Consider the following 20,521-nt stretch of genomic DNA (forward strand, 5'->3'; position numbering starts at 1 on the left):
TTTAAACCGAACCTTCCCTGTTGTTGCTGAATTATGTGTGTGGTTGAGTGTCATGGGAAGTCTACCTATACTTTGGTACAAGCTGCCGTATCATTCCAAGTGTGTGTGATAAGTAGCCTACTGCAGAGACAGGGACCGTGTAGTGTTTTGGTAATCTGGTGTTCAATAGGGTATAAAACTTTATTTTAGCGTCAAACTGCAGTGGAAGGTATGCGCTGTCTGCAATACAGATTTGAGATTGAGAAAAACACATTTTCTGCTTGTGTTGGGAGTATTTGGAGGCCTTTATTTGACTCTTTTTCATTTGAGGGATTACTGTAAAAGTTAAGTGCCCAACATTGTGCTGGGCACAGAGCCTGAAGGTTGTCATAAAGTAACTTATGGACAGTCAAATGTCTCTGTTAGAGCGAGTTTTCATCACCGCACAGCTGACTATCAATTATAGTGCTGCTTCATTTTTTTTTTTACACATAAGTGTGCTCACCACTATATTTACACTCCCTCTTCTCTATCTCACTCACTCTCACTAATGCACACACACTGTTGCTTGGGGTGGGGTCGGCGCACCGATGTAAAAGAAAGTATATATATATTTTTCAAATGTCTGGTAACACTACATTAAGTTACTCTTACCCCTGAGTAGTAATGCTGTTATTACAGTAACACTGATCTTACATAGTACTTTAGTTACATGTGAAATTACGAACCATCCCCTATTACTCTTACAACAACCGCTCAACTCTATTACTATGTAATTACTTTGGTACTATCTAACAACATGTTACAAATTGTTTCTAGTGCAATTACAGTGTTACTACACAGGTGTAAGGGCAACTTAATGTAAAGTGTTCCGTAAAATGGTTCCTTTTCTACTGTCTTCATTGTGAGCGCCTAACATAACTACCTCTCACTCATGATGATTTATGTTGATCTCCAGTTATAGACCCAGTTGAGCTAATGCAAAACACAGCTGAGGGGTTTCAGTAGACATTAGAAACCGTGTCATTACACCTATACATTTCCAGAATCCCTTCGTAAAACGTATATTATCTGCAGACATGGGAGTTGAGGAAAAACACAAGGTTTCATGATCCTTATGAAGCAAATATCGGGAGCATGTGTCAGATGACTTAATAATGTATGATAGCCTACATTCTTAATGCTTACAAACTTAAAAAAATCTCAGTAAAGTGCCCAAGATGTGCTGATCCCTGTCACAATCCATACACGCTAGTTCATCTATTGGTGTTCTTGTTGCATGGTATTCATCCCAAGTCTTGGTACGACATACAGTGAACAGCTACCTCCTCAGAGCAGAGAAATCGGTTGACTTTAATTGGATGTTGAAAGAGCCATAGCCAGCCAGTTAGACACAGGAGAGCAGGTTACTTGAACTACCCAGACAACACTCTCTCATTGGTAAAGGCAAGACTGGCATCAGTGTCTGGTTTGTAATGGTTTGGTTCCAAGGGGCTCCTCCAGATGAGCTGTCTTTTGGACAGGTGGCTTAAGTCCTGAGCGCAACGAGACCTCTGGGTTACTTCTCTGCTTGTATGTCTCAGTGAGGATGGAAAGCTACTACATGTATTCGGATTTGAACTTCTGCAGTTGCGTCTGACGTTTGGATAAAACGAGCAATCAAAAGATGAACAACACTGTTGTGAAGAGGTCAAATCAACAAAATATTTTGGAGGAGCGCAGGAGAAATGGTGTGGACTGTCTGGTAACAGATAGACAGCATACAGACTTACATCCATGCCAAGAGGCAATAGAAGACAACCCTGTTGTTAAATATAGCAGGTATGGGTAAGCACAATTTCTATTTTTTTGTCATATACATCGCAATTTACAAACGGCAAAATAAAAAAACCCTGTAGCTAGGTTTCCGTCCAATTCTGCACATTTTCCCACCAGTGGTGGGTTTCCTCTAAATGTAGTGCACACAAAATGTACTTTTTCGCTTAAGTTTTCATGTACCGAATAAAAATATAAAGTTCAACATGTTTCCCGTGCATGTTCAACTCTAATGAAAGTTTTGTCATAAAAACTGTTTGAGTTATATAGCAAATGGCCAAGACCGGTCTTGGCACGTGCACTCTAGCCAACAGTTCACGGATACAGATACTGATGAGATTATTATGGATAAGAGCGAGAATATTTCTATTTGTCAAATGGTAGTCAAGTATCGATCGTCATGTCACCAGAATAAGACCCTCAATCAATATTTATTGTAAACGAGCATCAAGCTCCATCACCATGCACTTTCATCACCCTGTGAAGTTCCTCATAATTGATTTAATCTGTAGCCTAATAAACTGCACGGTTTCCCAAGTCGTAGTGGAACACACACCATATCATCGAGTGACTCCAAGTTTACTTCTGGTTATTATATCAATATTTGCGCATAAAGGTGCTTCCACCACCATTTCTCACATTAACTAATTTTACAGACACAAAAAGATCCCATCATGTCGAACAAACAAATTCTCTATTGGCGTTTATAAAATTGTACCGACATCTCCTGTTTCCATCACAGCTGTCGTGATTTGTTATATACCATATGACTTTACTCTCATAAAAACTTTGGATGGAAACGTGGTAATTAATTCGATGTATTTTTACACAGCTTAAATATCTTCAGTGCAGCCCCATATTTGCATTTATAAAAAAATTCACACAAAAAACACTTTATATTTGATTCAATATATTGAACATTGTCTGTAATGCTGCAAAAATCTTGTCATATGGAAAATAAATTGTAAGCGTTGTGTATGTTAGACATTACTTATTCAAATTGCAAGGAGATGACAGATATGATCATGATCAAAAAGCATGTTCGAAATAATTGGGAGAACCAGGTTATATCTGTTTATTTAAGGAACCTGACCTATCACTGAGAGCAAACTTTAGAGAGCAAACCTGAGAGCAAACTTTTGCTTACACAGCCCAACAGTGACATCTATGGATTCCCACCAAAAATACATTTACATAACGTTTACATTTTAGTAATTTAGCAGACACTTTTATCCAGAGCGACTTACAGCTAGTGCATGAATCTTAAGATTGCTAAGAGACAACTATACATATCACATTCGTAGAAAGTACATTTTTCAACTAAGTTATCAGCAAAGTTAGTGCTATGCGTGGGCTGATTTTTGGTCCTAGTCCGTTCCTGATATATCAGGTATTGCAACCTTATCCTTGTAATAAACCATGAAATGATGACAACTCCTCTCCCATCAGAAGATTAGTTCTATCATATATCACCTTACACACAGGTCTTGTCTGGGCGGGGTCAAAGTTTGCCACAAGCGCCAGGCGCTTCAGGACATGGCAAGGCCTCTTAAGCAGTGGCTGTACAAACACAAGGACAACCCCTACCCCACCAAGACAGAGAAGGTCCTGCTTGCCCTGGGGTCCCGCATGACTTTAGTACAGGTGAGCTGAGGCAAACCACACACCCCTCAAAGCAAGGTTTGGGTTTGGTCATATGGATACTACCATGGAAGTAAAAGCAGAAGCCAGTCAGACATTTTTTTAGCTGACAAGTTGAAGTTCTGAAATTCATCAAATTAATGTTCCTTTTTTAATTTCTTTATGCTTATGTTGCAGGTCTCAAACTGGTTTGCCAATGCCCGGCGGAGGTTGAAGAACACAGTGAGTCAGCCAGACTTGAGTTGGGCTCTACGGATCAAACTCTACAATAAATACATCCAGGGCAACGCTGAGAGAATGAGTGTCAGCAGTGAAGACACCAACTCTGAGGGTAAGAGAGACTGAGGGTAGGCTAAGCAGGGTTATAGCTGGGGATGTAATCGCAACAATTCTAAGTGTCCATTTTAACACTACCCAAGTGTCTATAGTGTCCCATACCACACAGAGTTAATGTTACACTTTTTTAATTTCTGTAACTCTGTAAAAAGTTGAAAATGAACACCAGCCATTAGCAAAAAAATTCACGCTACAATAACACTGTAGGGTGTGAATTTATGCAGTGGTGGAAAAAGTACTAAATTGTCATACTTGAGAAAAAGTAAAGATACCTTAATAGAAAATGACTCAAGTAAAAGTAAAAGTCACACAATAAAATACTAATTGAGTAAAAGTCTAAAAGTATTTGGTTTTAAAAATACTTAAGTCTCAAAAGTAAATGGAATTGCTAAGATGTACTTAAGTATCAAAAGTAAAAGTATAAATGATTTCAAATTCCTTATATTATGCAAACCAGATAGCACAATGTTATTTTTTTTCTCCATTGATGGATAGCCAGGGGCACACTCACTCAGACATATTTTACAAACTAAGCATTTGTGTTTAGTGAGTCTGCCAGATCAGATGCAGTACGGATGACAAGGGACATTCTGTTGATAAGTGTGTGAATTGGACAATTTTCCTTTCAAAATGTAACGAGTACTTTTGGGTGTCAGGGAAAATGTATGGAGTAAAAAGTACATTATTTTCTTTCGTAATGTAGTGAAGTAAAGTCAAAGTTGCCAGAAATATAAATAGTAAAGTACAGATACCCCCAAAAATACTTAAGTAGTACTTTAAAGTATTTTTTACTTAAGTACTTTACACCACTGAATTTATGTTATGCAAAATCAACTCTCTGTGTATTTTTTTTACTAATAGAGTTGCTGACCTTTTAACACTGCAGTTGAAACTTAAAAATGTATGTTTGAGATATTCAGCCTCTTTTGGAGACCAAAGGCAGTTGACGGAGGACCAACATTATTATTATTATTACATTTTTTTGCAGATGATGAGTGTCACTTACAAACTCCAGCTAGCCAATCAGAGCTCTCCAGGCCCTCACTTAAGAGTGCCATCAAACAGGAGAACGGGACTGATCCTGCCTTCAGTGACGACTATGTCTCTCCACCCCCCAAGTACAAGAGCAGCTTGCTGAACCGGTACCTTAACGACACCCTACGACACGTGATGGCAACCCCTGATGACGTCACAAAGTCCCACCTGAGGAACCACTCAGGGTCGTTCAGCTCCAACGAGTGTGACGACGACCTCGTCTCGCCTTCTTCCTCTGAGGCAGAGGCAAACTCTCTCTACCATATGGGTAAGAGATGTCTTATTCTTTGGAGACACTTTACTTGAAACGCTAAACGAAGTCTACAGAACGCTGCCATACGCAGGATATAAGAGATGTCATATGCAGACATACTAGCTAACGTACTGTAGCTTTACAACGACTGGACTCGGTTGTGGCTCAGTGACTTGGCGTAACGCTAACCAACTAGCTTACTTCAAGGGTTAACGGTAGAATATGCAGAAATAGCTCCACCATTTCCTGGTTGCTAAAATTCGAATAGTTTGCCTAATTTTAGTTTACGTGACCAAACAAGCAGTCATTATGTAGAGAATCATTGTATCGTCTAAACCAGGGATGGGCAACTCTGATGGGGGTGGGGGCCACAATGTTACATTTTAGAGTTAATTTTGTGCAATTCTGCACAATTTGCCATGGCGTTTAGAGAACATTTTGCTGTTTTAAAGCAAGTTTGCTGCATTTCTTCACATTTTGCTATGAGGCGGAGAGAAGATTTTGCAATTTTATAACAAATTTCATGCAGCTCTGCAAATTTTGCCATGAGGTGGAGGCATAGCCATGGGAAGATATTTAGCATAGAAGGGTGCTGTGAGGAGTAGCCTAAGCATAGGAAAAGATTTGGCAACCGTATCACTGCAGCCTAAAGTAAACGGAAATACATTTGCCAAAAATATATAATTACTCCTGTCTACTGTATACAGAAATAAAATTATTCAAAATACTTCACCAGAGAGCATGACTTCATTAGCTTATTTTAAAGCTGTATTGTTTCAAACCACAAGCGTGTAGGCCTATGCCTAGTTGGGAGGCCCTCAATTTGGGCAGCGCGAGTGGCAATGGGTCTAGCTGATTATTAAGATGCGGCTGTCAGTTAAACGCAATGCATCTAAAATATGTGAAGATAATGTGTCTTCAGTATAATTTGAAATGTTGAGACAAGAAGAAGGAGAGGGGTGTGTGTGGCAAAGATATAGGCAAGTCTCTCCCCAGAATGGCTCAGCTGTCTCCTGCCAGTTCTTGCACATTATTGTTTTGTGTTAATTGTTTGCCCTTTGATTGTTTATTTTCATAAATTCCCCATTACATGTCACCAGTAAATTTATCGTTAATCCCCATCATTTGGTTACATTCATTTCTGTTAATGCATCGATTAATTAGGCCTATAGTCATTTTCTGTGAAGTTGGAGTGAAAACGTCACAACATGCTACACTTGTGAGAAACAAGTTTTGGTTTATTTCATACCATCATTTACGAGTTTTGTCAATGTTTTCATTGTATTTTGTTTGAAGCGCTCCATGTGAGCAATGAGCATGTGTCTGGTTTTTCTGTCCTCTTAATGTTGATGGAGCGTGCGAGCATTAGCACACATAGGCTAACTGGATGTCTGATTTCTGATTGTCTTAACTCACCACCACTAATAAGCTGAGGTTCTCAGTAATTTTTTCAATAAAGTTAGTTTAAAAAAAATGTATCCGTTGTGAACAATATTTCCTCACAGTATTTGAAAAATCTTTCCAACACTCTCCCCCTCGATAATCACCAGGCTTCGGTGTGAAAGAGCAAAATGTCATGCTCCGAGGATCCCATATATCCAGTGGAAACCTCATAAATTAGCCTACCTGAACACGTTTCCTTTTGCGCAAAAACAGCTGTGTCTGTCCGGAGCTCATTGGTGTGGAAACTCTTAGGGCGGAATAGGCTAGTTGATACAATGTTGCAAGTTCGCAAGCTTAGGGCTGGACCTTCATATGCAGTCATTGGGCTGGACCTAGTAAGACAGATAGAAAGGGTGACAGACAGGCGGAGTATAGAGAGATAAAATAACCTGCATTTTCATCAGGATATTTTAAGTTTTTATTTGTCAGGTTTATGCATTTTTACTTAGTTGACAATAGAAGTTATAGGCCTACTGTCACGTCCTGGCCAGTATAAGGGTTAATTAGTATTGTAGTTTGGTCAGGATGTGGCAGAGGGTATTCGTTTTATGTGGTTCGGGGTGGTGTGTTTGTTAAAAGGGTGTTTGATTTAGTATTTCCGGGTTTTGGTTTATGTTTAGGTATTTCTATGTTTAGTCTAGTGTGTCTGGTTCTATGTTGAGTTAATTGGGGTTGGACTTCCAATTGAAGGCAGCTGTTTGGTGTTGCCTTTGATTGGAAGTCCTATATTAGTTGGGTGTGTTTGTCTTGTATTTTGTGGGAGATTGTTCTGTGTTTCGCCTTGTGCCTTACTAGACTGTTTTTGTTGATCGTTTGTGTTTTGTTATTTTTGTACGTTCATTTTGAAAGCAAATAAACATCAAGATGAGCCTGCACATACCTGCTGCGTTTTGGTCCTCCTTCACCGACAACCGTGACAGAATCTCCCACCAACAATGGACCAAGCAGCAGAGGAAGGAGCAGAGGGACTTCGAGTTGGACTGGCGGGAGAAGTGGACCTGGGAGGAAGTTCTGGACGGGGCCGGACCTTGGCACCAGGCTGGGGATTATCGCCGCCCGCAGTGGGAAATTGAGGCAGCCAAGGCAGAGAGGCGGAGGTACGAGGCCATGGACGCGATGAGGGAGAAGCACGAGAGGCACCCCCAAGACATTTTTTGGGGGGGGCACACGGGTAGTTTGGCTAGGCGTAGGAAGAGCCGGAAGCCAGCTACCCGTGGTTATATGGAGGAGCGTATGGGGTGGAGAGCGCTATAGTGCGCTCCTCAGCGAAACATCTCACCCATACGCACACACAGTCCGGTGCGCGTTATTCCAGCCCCTCGCAGGTGCCGTGCTAGAGCGGGCATCCAGCCTGGTAGGAGGATGCCTGCGCAGCGCATCTGGTCGCCGGTACGCCTCCGAGGACCAGGCTACCCAACTCCCGCTCTACGCACGGCTACCATCAGGCCCCTGCACAGCCCAGTCTGCCCTGTACGAGCACCCCGCTCGTACAGGGCTACTAGTTCCATCCAGCCAAGGCGGGTTGTGCAGGAGGTAAGTTCTAGACCGACTGTGCGCCTCCATAGCCCTGGGTTTCCTGCTCCTGTCTCTCGTGCGAACCCGGAAGTGCGTCAACCCAGTCCGACTCGTCCTGTTCCCGCTCCCCGCACTAGCCTGGAGGTGCGTGTTCAAAATCTGGTAAGCCCAGTACCAGCACCACGCACCAGGCTTCAAGTGCGTAAACCCAGCCTCACCAGTCAACAGTCGTCATCGGAGCTGCCCGCCAGTCAACAGTCGTCATCGGAGCTGCCCGCCAGTCAACAGTCGTCATCGGAGCTGCCCGCCAGTCAACAGTCGTCATCGGAGCTGCCCGCCAGTCAACAGTCGTCATCGGAGCTGCCCGCCAGTCAACAGTCGTCATCGGAGCTGCCCAGACTGCGCTGAACTGCCGGAGTGGCCAGACTGCCCTGAACTGCCAGACTGCCCCCCGGCGATGCCGGAGTGGCCCGACTGCCCCCCGGCTATGCCGGAGTGGCCCGACTGCCCCCCGGCGATGCCGGAGTGGCCCGACAGCCTGGAACGGCCGGAACCAGAGCCACCTCTAGATATTGGTTGGGTTGGGGAGGGGGGGTGTAGCACAGCGCCGTCGTTGACGGCAGCCACCCTCCCTTCCCTCCCTTTAGTAGAGGGGAATTTTGGTTTTGTTGTTTTGGGGTTGTTTTTTTTATTTTTTTTAAGGTGCTTCCGGGGTTAGCACCTTTAAGGGGGGGGGTACTGTCCTGGCCAGTATAAGGGTTAATTAGTATTGTAGTTTGGTCAGGACGTGGCAGAGGGTATTCGTTTTATGTGGTTCGGGGTGGTGTGTTTGTTAAAAGGGTGTTTGATTTAGTATTTCCGGGTTTTGGTTTATGTATTTCTATGTTTAGTCTAGTGTGTCTGGTTCTATGTTGAGTTAATTGGGGTTGGAATTCCAATTGAAGGCAGCTGTTTGGTGTTGCCTTTGATTGGAAGTCCTATATTAGTTGGGTGTGTTTGTCTTGTATTTTGTGGGAGATTGTTCTGTGTTTCGCCTTGTGCCTTACTAGACTGTTTTTGTTGATCGTTCGTATTTTGTTATTTTTGTACGTTCATTTTGAAAGCAAATAAACATCAAGATGAGCCTGCACATACCTGCTGCGTTTTGGTCCTCCTTCACCGACAACCGTGACACCTACTGCTACATTGGCCTAGGCTGTCTCATTTATTTAGCTGCCAATGGCTCATGGTGAACCAACGTGTCCATATGGCAGAGGTTGGTGCTCTCGCATTGGTGGCATTTTAGCTTTTAGATGTTTATCATTTTTATTCCGATTTGTATTATTAACCAAGTGAAAATTATTTTGAGAAACAAAAAGCATAGATATAGCATACATAGAACAGATCTACCGCTTCATAGATGTGCTTTCAACGAACATAACAGATCTATAACTCACATTTCTATGTGAATTTGGTCGTGTCGCCCAAAAAGTTATATTGCAGCTTTAAGATTTTCCGCTTTAGGTTTGCAGAACTTCTGTTCATTCAGTTGGTCTTATCTGTCAATGTTGAAAGCTTTAACAAGACACAACTAGGTTAGAGGGAGATATGTTTGACACTTGGGTGCACTTCAGGACCTGAAGTTAGGAGCACTGCCCTAAATCAGGTTGACAACTCTAAACTCCAGAAAGGTCCTGGAACCAAAGCAACAGCTAATAGGAACTTGTGCTGACATCTAAATCCATTGCTTATAAAATCCTTGATCTTGTTTAGCCAAAGACGAAGTAGTAGACTACTTCATTGGTCCTAGGATTTCCATGATCCATATTCTAGAGTGCGTTGTTTCCTTGCCATGGTGGAAAATAGCAGATCTCAGGGTCAATTACAGAATGTCTGAGATTTTATTGTCCCCAAGGTGAGACATAAGGACCTTTGCCAAAGTTTCTGGTACAAATGGCGTTTCAATGTGGATTTTTGCTTAGACCCTGTTACTAAAGCACCACAGACTTGCTTCTGGAAGTTCAAATAACTATATTCACACTCAAAGTTGCAAGTACAGTTTCTCAAATTGGTTTATAAACATATTACAGTATATATCACATTAATTTCTTACCTCATTAGCCTATGTCACAAAATACCTCGTTTTAGGGTAGGCTACCAATAGAAACTTGGTAGAACAGAACATTACATTCAGATATCAAGAAACATTTCAGATTTCTGTACAGGCACACAGCAATTTTTTTGGTGTGTCCCTGGAGTATTTAGAGGGTGCTTAGAGCTTCTCTGGAATGGGAGTGGAGAGCAGTGCTGAACCTTGATGCAGTCTCGAAAGAACTCAGAACGTTAACGCTTTTTTACACTGCACTAGGGAGGGGTAAAAGAGTCACTACGCCTGCTAATTAGTGTTGTTTCTTGGATGTCCAATATAACGACAGGTCATCAAACACTAAATCTGCCTGCCAAGTGAAAGTCTTCAGAAAGCGTCTACACACTGGGGAACTTGACGTTGAAATATGCTGTTAAACTATAACAAGTGGTCTTTCCCTTCAAGGAGCCAGAGACTAATAAATCTTACTGGATTCATGTTTTATATGGAGTGAGGACACTGCACACTTTTTTACCTAGTTTGTTGCAAAATGAAAACATTCATGCTGAGACAGAAGTTCCTCGTTTTCTGATACCCTAGATGAACAGTTATAATTCTTGGTAGCTTGGTTTCAATCTGTCTCTCAATTAGCAACTGATTTCGATCTGTAGTGCCAATGCAGCTCTGACTAACTTTTGAGGGCAAGTGAAAACTATCTGCCACTGCATCCCCTTGAAGTCCAGGGTTGTGCAACACTACTTTATGAGTTCATGACTTCTATGATCAGAATGGAAATGTTATTTTCAGAGTAAGCCAAGGAATTTAATATTTGTTGTAGTTGATGTCCCAGGTCAGACTTGGTCTGAGAGACGCTAACATGATTTTTAAGGTCTTGTACAAAACACTATTTCAGTAAAATGAATGGAGAATTCTTGTAAAACATAAATGACGCAGAGACAAACACAGTCCAATTTCCCCATAATGATTTACATGTGCATTTTTATTTAGTGATAGGTTTCCAGAAAGTACTGTTTTATTTTTTAAAACATGAATGTCAGAACCACCAAAAAAGAGTAGAGACATTCAGTAGCAAAATGTGAGAGGCGTCAAATGATTTATTGTCTGCCTATAGTTGCTCTTGGCCTCGGCCTTGTTATAGAAATAGGAGTCTGAGATGTTTCAGGCAGCGAATATTGAAAGCAGCATTTTGTATGCTCGCAATTGGCCTCTAATTTTCCTGCTCATAGCTCCCTGAAGAGAAATATATTTTGGTCCGTCTGACTTGACTCAACAAAACAGATAGCCCTACTGCTGTGTTCACATGAAAAACGTGAGAGCAAACATGCAAATCAACACACTATTTCTTACTCATTTATAAACCGAATCTTAAAGAATGATGATAACACCCAAACTGTAAACAAAGTGCATTTTGTAGATTGATAAACCAACATTTGAGCTCAAATCAATATGTTTAGTGGAACCAAAGACACCCAGAAGGTGAGACACTGCCACTAAAGATCTATAGAGGGAGTACATGTCACTCATTCACACAATACTCCCATACACATTTCTATGATGTATGATGATCTGCAGTAGTCAGCCAAACATTAAGGGAGAGGGTGGATTGAAAAACAGTGAAATAACTTTATGGATGCAAACGAGCTCTGGAGACCTGGAAACAGAGTGTCTGCGTTCATGACACTGCACAGATATTGTATTTTTCCATCTGAAAAGGCACAGGAGAAATATAATTGCATTTGTTTTGGCCGGAGTGCTTATGAGCAGCCAGACTGGAGTACTTCAGTGAGTTAAGGCCCTCTGGCACAGTTAAAGTGCACATGTGCACACACACACACACACACACACACACACACAAATACTGTAATGCACACAGAAACTGAAAACACAATGCCAATAGAAAACACAATGCCAACAAACACACAAACATACAGTGCCAGTCAAACGTTTGGACACACCTACTCATTGGTTACTACATCATTCCATATGTGTTATTTCATAGTTATGATGTCTTCATTATTCTACAATGTGTGCAAACTTTTGACTGGTACTGTATGTAAATAAATATAGATTCCAGAAAACTCCATACTTACATATTTTTTGGCCTTTCCTGTACAATAAATGTAATTCTGTCTTTTTTCTATCCATGTTTTCAGACACAGTGAACTATGCATCAACTAGATGTGACAGGTAAGAGTATGTTTATTTGTCTGTTTATGGACCCCTTCTATACAGCATACCATTCTTTATATTGAGTATAAGTGGTCTAGATGCATAAGAAAGAATACATATTCACTTCACAGTCCAGCATAAAGATTTTGTATTATTCATAAACATGTAATAATGCAACATTTCGTTGTGGCACACCCACATTGGGATGAGCAAATAATGGCAGTCTAGGCAGATGCATTTCTATTGATACATGCTGTTGTCTGTTAGTAGGAAGTCTCACTGTTGTGAATGATGATTTCATCTTGGGGAGTGTGCATTAATGATACGGTCAAGGCTCTAAATCTCTAAATCTCTCCTTTATGTTGTTCACAGTGAGGGAAAAAGTGAGAGAGGCCAGAGGAGGGAGGAGGCAGAGTGGCGAGAGATCCATGCTGCCATGGCTCTGACTAAACTGGCCCAGGGGCAGTGCTGCACCACAGGGACTACCACCACCAGCTGCATCATCCAAAAGTCCTCCCACATCTCAGAAATAAAGACTGTCAAAGTGTCCCTGCCAAACAATGTCTAGATCACTCCAAGGTGAAGTTTCTCTTGATCTAGGCTTCCCCTCCGCCAATCATAACCTTAACCATTAGTGGGGAAAACGCAAAACTGACCCAAGATCAGCGTCTAGGGACAACTTTACCCTTCACCGTCTGGACCAGGGCCACTCTGGTCCCTTGAATTACATATCATGTATATAAGAAGTGTTTACACCCTAATGTTAAATGGTAGTAAGTAAAAAAATAAAATACTAAGATGGAATCGATTTAACACTTAACACCAATGTAGAGTGAAGGCAATAATAATCACTGTTGGCCAACTTTACAGAGTTACATAAACTCTGTGAAAATGTTAAAAGTGCACTATGCCATTTTCTGGTTGTTAACATTCTAATACTTCACCTAATTTCAGTTTGTGACAAAACAAGCAATTATAGTGTATTGAATCATTGTACCAACTAAACCGCTGTGAAATATATTTTCCATATCCCAAAATATTGTATTTTCAGATGTTTGAAGTTTGTACAAAACTGAAAGTAAAAGATGCAAAAGCTAAACTTAACCGGAAGCATAGAAATAGTGCATATACAACAGATATACTGCTTCTTAGACTTGCTTTCAATGAAATTACAGATACAGTAACTCCCATTTTTATGTGAATTAGGTTGAGTCGCCCCAAAAGTTACATATTGCAGTTTTAAAAAGCTTACACTTTCAAAGGTATAAACATGTATTGTGGGGCAATAGACAGTGTTAATTTTAATAATTTTAGAGTCGATTTACCACTTTCGATATTGTTGTGAAAGAAAAATCTGAAAGGACAAATGGTTACCATGATGTAAATGTAAATATTAGATCAATAGTGCTGTAGCATTAATGCATAATAATGTGCTATTGAAATCATGAAAGAATATAGCAGCACATTTCAGAGTAAAAACTGAACTGAGGATTTTATAACACTAAATACCCGTTTTGGAAACCTATCCTTTGGTAGTCTCACCTCATGGTCTGGGTAACACTGTTTTGCTTAGTTTCTCGCAGTAAACAATGTCCAAGTAACCAGATAGCTTTAAATCTGATTAAAAGTGCAGTAGACACAGTGTTGATTCTTGTTTCTTTAGAATGCTGCTGGCTAGGGATTATTCCTCCAGAAACCTTCAAGATAACCTACATGAAGCCTACAAGAAAACATATATTTAACCTGCCAAAAAGATCATAGTTCTTTCCATTAACCACGCTATGCCTAACAGTATTCCTCTGAGTCAGTATTTCTATCAGCTGGTAGATGGTGAAATTTTTTGGGTCAATGTGTGTATTTTTCTATTGTAACCATGATATTTGTTTGATTACATGAGAACTATATTTTTCACTATATACTGTTTATACTGTATAACCATTTACTATTTTTCTCAATGACTTAATTTATATTAACTTTAGGAGACTGGATTTGTATCCGAGGCAAAATTATTATCACAACGTAGAGGTGGAAATACTTTGAATGAACTGCAGCTATTTGAATAAATACTTAACTTAACTCTTGTTAATCCTTTCCTACTATAGGTCACAAAAAATGATGAAACATGCATTTTGTTCTTTGCTCAGAAACCACTTGTGTCTTGGTCTTATAGAATGAGTTTTAAGGCTGCACAACATTATAACATCTGCTAGTATTGGCTGGATGAAGGACATGGGAAGCCTTTGACATCTGCCAGAGTGGACTTATCATGTTCTATTTGGGAAAATTCTCCTGACACTGAACATAAGCACATAATCATACATTGGGCTCTGAGACGATTCCCTAAAACATAGCTTAGTAGTATTTTCCACTGGTCCCTTTCTCAATCAATCAATCAATCAATCAATCAAATGTATTTATAAAGCCCTTTTTACATCAGTCGATGTTACAAAGTGCTATACAGAAACCCAGCCTAAAACCCCAAACAGCAAGCAATGCAGATGTAGAATGACGGTGTCTAGGAAAAACTCCCTAGAAAGGCGGGAACCTGCTTTGGTGACATCTTGAGAAGTGTGTTCTCCGTCTTGAATGTTGAGGTAGGCTTGTGGACATACACTACCGGTCAAAAGTTTTAGAACACCTACTAATTCAAGGGTTTTTCTTTATTTTTACTATTTTCTACATTGTAGAATAATAGTGAAGACATCAAAACTATGAAATAACACATGTGGAATCATGTAGTAACCAAAAAAGTGTTAAACAAGTCAAAATATGTTATATTTGAGATTCTTCAATTAGAAAACCTTTTACATGGATGACAGCTTTGCACACTCTTGGCATTCTCTCAACCAGCTTTACAATGTTTTTCCAACAGTCTTGAAGGAGTTCCCACATATGCTGTGCACTTGTTGGCTACTTTTCCTTCACTCTGCGGTTCGACTCATCCCAAACCATCTTAATTTGGTTGAGGTCGGGGGATTGTGGAGACCAAGTCATCTGATGCAGCACTCCATCACTCTTGATGATTTCAATAGCACATTATTAAACAATACTGCTACAGCACTATTGATAAACTATTTTATGTCTTCTTCAAGCTCTGTCAAGTTGGTTGTTGATCATTGCTAGACAGCCATTTTCAAGTCTGGCCATAGATTTTCAAGCCGATTTAAGTCAAAACTATAACTAGGCCACTCATGAACATTCATTGTCATCTTGGTAAGCAATTCCAGTGAATATTTTGTCTTGTTATTGTCCTGCTGAAAGGTGAATTTGTCTCCCAGTGTCTGTTGGAAAGTAGATGAACAGGTTTTCCTCTAGGATTTTGCCTGTACTTAGCTATATTCCTTTTCTTTTTATCCTAAAAAACTCCCTAGTCCTTGCCGATGACAAGCATACCCATAACATGATGCAACCACCACCATGATTGAAAATACGAGGAGTGGTACTAAGTGATGTTTTGTGTTGGAATTGCCCCAAACATAAGACTTTGTATTGACGACATAAAGTTTTACTTTAGTGCCTTGTTGCAAACAGGATGCATGTTTTGGAATATTGTCATTCTAAAGGCTTCCTTCTTTTCACTCTTTCCTTTAGGTTAGTAGTGTGGAGTAACAATGTTGTTGATCCATCCTCAGATTTTTCCTATAACAGCCATTAAACTCTAACTGTTTTAAAGTCACCATTGGTCTCATGGTGAAATCCATGAAATCCAAGTGATAATGCCCTCGAAGCCAGTGTCTGGAGGGTATATTGGCACGGTCGACTATTGACTTTGTCTCAGGCCTAACAACACCCGTGACAATATGTGATTGACCAGCTCAAATCGGTCTTATGTAGCAAAATTTGAAATTGGGTTTTTTACATTGGATAAAAGTAGAGACTCAGAGCTACAAAATGGTATATCATACACTGCATTTTTTTAGGAACAATGGGAAAGTAATTCTGCTTTGAAAGTTGATAAACTTGTAAACTCACTTTTGAGAAAAGGGCCTTTGAAAGTTTTGGTACCTACTGGAGAGCTCTCTTTGTCTACACCCATTCAATCAATCAATCAATCAATCAATCAATCAATCAATCAATCAATTGAATGTATTTATAAAGCCCTTTTTACATCAGCTGATGTCACAAAGTGCTGTACAGAAACCCAGCCTAAAACTAAACAGGAATAACGCTCAAGGACGGCTGCCAGAACCACTCTTTAAGGCTCACCAATCCAATGATTTCTCACCAGAGAAAAATAATCACAATTTAAAAAATGTTTTTCCCCTGAAACAATGTGCCAGAAAAGTATAGATCAAGCATACCTTGAACTTCTTTCTACAGTCCACAGATTTATCAGATGTATGATTTACATCTTATGTGTTGTATACTCTATGTACACTAAGTGTACAAAACATTAGGAACACCTTCCCAATATTCCACAGGGATACTGGCCCAATGTTGACGCAAATGCTTCCCACAGCTGTGTCAAGTTGGCTGGATGTCCTTCGGGTGGTGGACCATTCTTGATACACACGGGAAATTGTTGAGCACGAAAAACCCTGCAGTGTTGCAGTTCTTGATTCACTCAAACTTGTGCGCCTGGCACCTACTACCATACCCCGTTCAAAGGCACTTAAATCTTTTGTCTTGCCTATTCACCCTCTGAATGGCACACATACACAATCCATGTCTCAATTTCTCAAGGCTTAAAAATCCTTCTTTAACCTGTCTCCTCCCCTTCACCTACACTGATTGAAGTGGATTTAACAGGGATCAAAGCTTTCACCTGATCAGTCTATGTCATGGAAAGCGCTGGTGTTCTTAATGTTTTATACACTCAGTGTATGTAGGCGTGTGGTGGGACGTTGCTTGTCAGTGATTATTGAACTAAAACATAATAAACCACAACAACGTATAAGACCTTGCTTGCTCAGTGGAAAAGCAGGTTTAGGTGGCATATACTGTATAATCTGCAGTGAATACAATATAATGTACATGGGCTGCTCTCACACAAGGAATGGACATGAAAATGGACATGCTTGAAAAGTAGCCTTGAAAAGCAGCCTTTCCTTTCAGTCTCTCTTTGCTTATCAGAAAGGCATTTGGAGAGGTCCGCCACACATTAATGGTACCCTGGTTACCATGTTAAAAAGGGTTTTTGAGGCTCTTGAGTGAAATGTCAAATCTAATTACCATAAATGATGTGTGCAAGATGGGTCCATTAAACCTCCCGCTTTGGGCTGGATGTGTCAATGTGCAGTTCATATATGCATAATCTATGAGCAGAATTATTGTATTACCTCAATTAGCCACAGAATCTCTATTTTGAAAGGAACTATTTTTCTGGAAGCAGTGCTACGCCATTTTCCCAACATTCTTCCCCCACTAGCAATTTGTGTTCATAGCCAATGAGCTTAGCTCCTCAACATTAGAGCGACAGCTAGCAAGATGCACACAGAGCAGAGTGAGAGAGACCAATGACATGGTGCACATATCTGCATGTGACATAGTATGCGATTTTCAGGGGCCACTTTTGGCTCGTGAGCACTACTTTCAGAACTACTGGCTAAAAAGTATGCAAAAGTACTGGAGAATCTCTTTAATTACATTACCGGCATTTAACCTCTCTACAGATTGAAAAACATCTACATATTTTAGATCCTATTATGTTTATTACTCACTGATATGCATATGGAACATGGAGAACCAATACCATAATAATAATTGTAAAATTAATTAAATAATTACTTTGTTGAATAAGAATATTCCAACTCTGTTAAGCATATGTCATTTTGACAATTTGTAACATTTTGTACCAGTTTCATCGCAGGACTTTTATTTTGAAAGGGAATCACAGCGATCACATTCTTGTTCTTGCTAGTTCTTCTTACTCTTGCTTGGATCACACAGCTGACAGTGGATGCTTTTTGTGCCAGGCAGCTTCCGTTCTGTTCCCGTCCCAGAATGCATTGTAACTGTCAACAGACCAAAATAAAGCCACTTACAAAACCTCTGGGTGGACATTGTGCACTGCTGAAGGAAAAACACAACAGTGATTGATAACATAGAAAACAAAACATAGAAGAAAAAAAATCGAAGTAGTTGTGTTATGTGCAAAACCGAGCGGACCAAGTAACACTATGAGCAGAGTCACTATCCTGGCATCCACAGCGCTGGTCGGTGCACTAGGTGTTGGATATGCAATGTTTTCAGTGATTTCCCCAGGAAAAGAAAGGAAGAAGGAATTAATTAAACATTTCCCTGAAGCTAACCCAGTGAGAATGGAGGATACAAGGAGGAGAAATGCCCTTGTGATGCAGTCGCTTAAAGATGCTGCTGAGGACAGTGACTTGGACAGAGCATTTGAAGTGGCCAGAAATGGACCATTCAGAAAATGACACCAGAAATAGAGGCATGCTCAACCTGCTGTCTTCTATTGAACGTCCAGATGAAGGGACAGATGACTTCAGCAGAGTGGTAGTGTAGGCCATGCCTCAAACTTATGTGCTCTCTGTCACCTGGGGCTGCATGGCAATTTGCCCTAAAACAGCCCTTCCCCCCTTTGAGGGGCCAAAATGTATCTCTCTCTCTCTCTACAGTATCCTGCGGACTGACTATTGGAATATGTGATAGAATAATACTATAGCATCCACGTTTGTTATCTATTTGAAAGTTGTTCATTGAGAAGAACTAACTAATACCTTGGATTCTCTTCTCATTACCATTTCTTAATCTTATTGCACATGGTTTTACTATATTAAATGGAATCAGATAGTAAGATGTATTAAATGTAAATTGTAGTTACTGAGGCAAATCATCTGCCATAGGCCTATAATCTTGAAGTTCACTTCCTGTTAAAAGACAAAACGTTTGCTCTGACTTTGGGTATGAATGTAAAGGAGTGCAAGTGCTTTGTTTCATCACATAAGATAGTGTTAAAAATAAAAACATCAGTTCGCAAAATCCATGATTACTTGACCAAATCCTGTGTTACAAGGGAAACAAAACATGTATTATAAGAATATTGTTGTTGGGTGATTAACCATTGTTGCTGTAGATACTTTATTGTATGATGAGAGATCGTAAGGCACCTATAGGGTCATTATAGATAAGATAGTACTTTATTAATCCCCCAGAAGGGAAATGTTGATTACACCAGCCAATACAGAGAACGCCAATAAATACACAATAAAACACAACTAAAAACACACTAAAAGCAGCACATACAATACCAGTCAAAAGTTTGGACACACCTACTCAGTCAAGGGTTTTTCTTTATTTTTACTATTTTTCCAAACTATAAAATAACACATGGAATCATGTAGTAACAGAAAAAGTGTTATATATAGGCCAGGTCATCTGATGCAGCACTGCATCACTCTCCTTCTTGGTCAAATAGCCCTTACACATCCTGGAGGTGTGTTTTGGGTCATTGTCCTGTTGAAAAACAAATCATAGTCCCACTAAGCGCAAATCAGATGGGCTGGCGGATCGCTGCAGAATGCTGTGGTAGCTATGTTGGTTAAGTGTGCCTTGAACTCTAAATAAATCACTGACACTGTCACCAGCAAGCATCCCCACACCATCATACCTTCTCCTCCATGCTTCACTGTGGGAGCCACACATGCGGAGATCATCCGTTTACCTACTCTGTGTCTCACAAAGACACGGCGGTTGGAACCAAAAATCTCAAATTTGGAGTCATCCGACCAAAGGACAGATTTCCACTGGTCTAATGTCCATTGCTCGTCTTTCTTGGCCCAAGCAAGTCTATTCTTCTTATTGGTGTCCTTTAGTAGTGGTTTGTTTGCAGCGATTCGACCATGAAGGCCTGATTCACGCAGTCTCCTCTGAACAGTTGATGTTGAGATGTGTCTGTTACCAGAACTCTGTAAAGCATTTATTTGGGCTGCAATCTGAGATGCAGTTAACTCTAATGAATTTATCCTCTGCAGCAGAAGTAACTCTGGGTCTTCCTTTCCTATGGCGGTCCTCATGAGAGCCAGTGTCATCATAACACTTTTCAGACTGACCTTCATGTCTTAAAGTAATGATAGACTGCCGTTTCTCTTTGTTGACTTGAGATGTTCTTGCCATAATATGGACTTGGTCTTTTACCAAATATGGCTATCTTCTGTATACCACCCCTACCTTGTCACAACACAACTGATTGGCTCAAACGCATTAAGGAAAGAAATTCCACAAATTAACTTTTAACAAGGCACACATGTTAATTGAAATGCATTCCAGGTGACTACCTCATGAAGCTG

The 20,521-nt window shown here is 40.3% G+C and overlaps 1 protein-coding gene across 1 annotated transcript; it reads left to right on the forward strand.

Annotated features, from left to right (window-relative positions):
- The first annotated feature begins 3,603 nt into the window (after positions 1-3,603).
- Positions 3,604-14,348, forward strand: LOC106568797 (homeobox protein Mohawk). Its single transcript, XM_014139460.3, has 4 exons — positions 3,604-3,766; positions 4,760-5,074; positions 12,257-12,290; positions 12,645-14,348. The coding sequence occupies exons 1-4, from the start codon at positions 3,604-3,606 to the stop codon at positions 12,838-12,840; spliced, it is 708 nt and encodes a 235-aa protein (XP_013994935.2). The 3' UTR covers positions 12,841-14,348.
- Positions 14,349-20,521: the final 6,173 nt, after the last annotated feature.

The sequence above is a fragment of the Salmo salar genome, chromosome 14 (assembly GCF_965601325.2).
Source record: "Salmo salar chromosome 14, fSalSal1, whole genome shotgun sequence".
Taxonomy (NCBI): Eukaryota; Metazoa; Chordata; class Actinopteri; order Salmoniformes; family Salmonidae; genus Salmo; species Salmo salar.

Excerpts from the sequence above, each read along its gene's own strand:
- LOC106568797 (XM_014139460.3), top strand. The coding sequence starts at position 3,604 with ATGTTGCAGGTCTCAAACTGGTTTGCCAATGCCCGGCGGAGGTTGAAG. Across the intron at positions 3,767-4,759 it reads TGAAGACACCAACTCTGAGG|ATGATGAGTGTCACTTACAA; the intron begins GTAAGAGAGACT and ends ATTTTTTTGCAG. Across the intron at positions 5,075-12,256 it reads AAACTCTCTCTACCATATGG|ACACAGTGAACTATGCATCA; the intron begins GTAAGAGATGTC and ends CCATGTTTTCAG.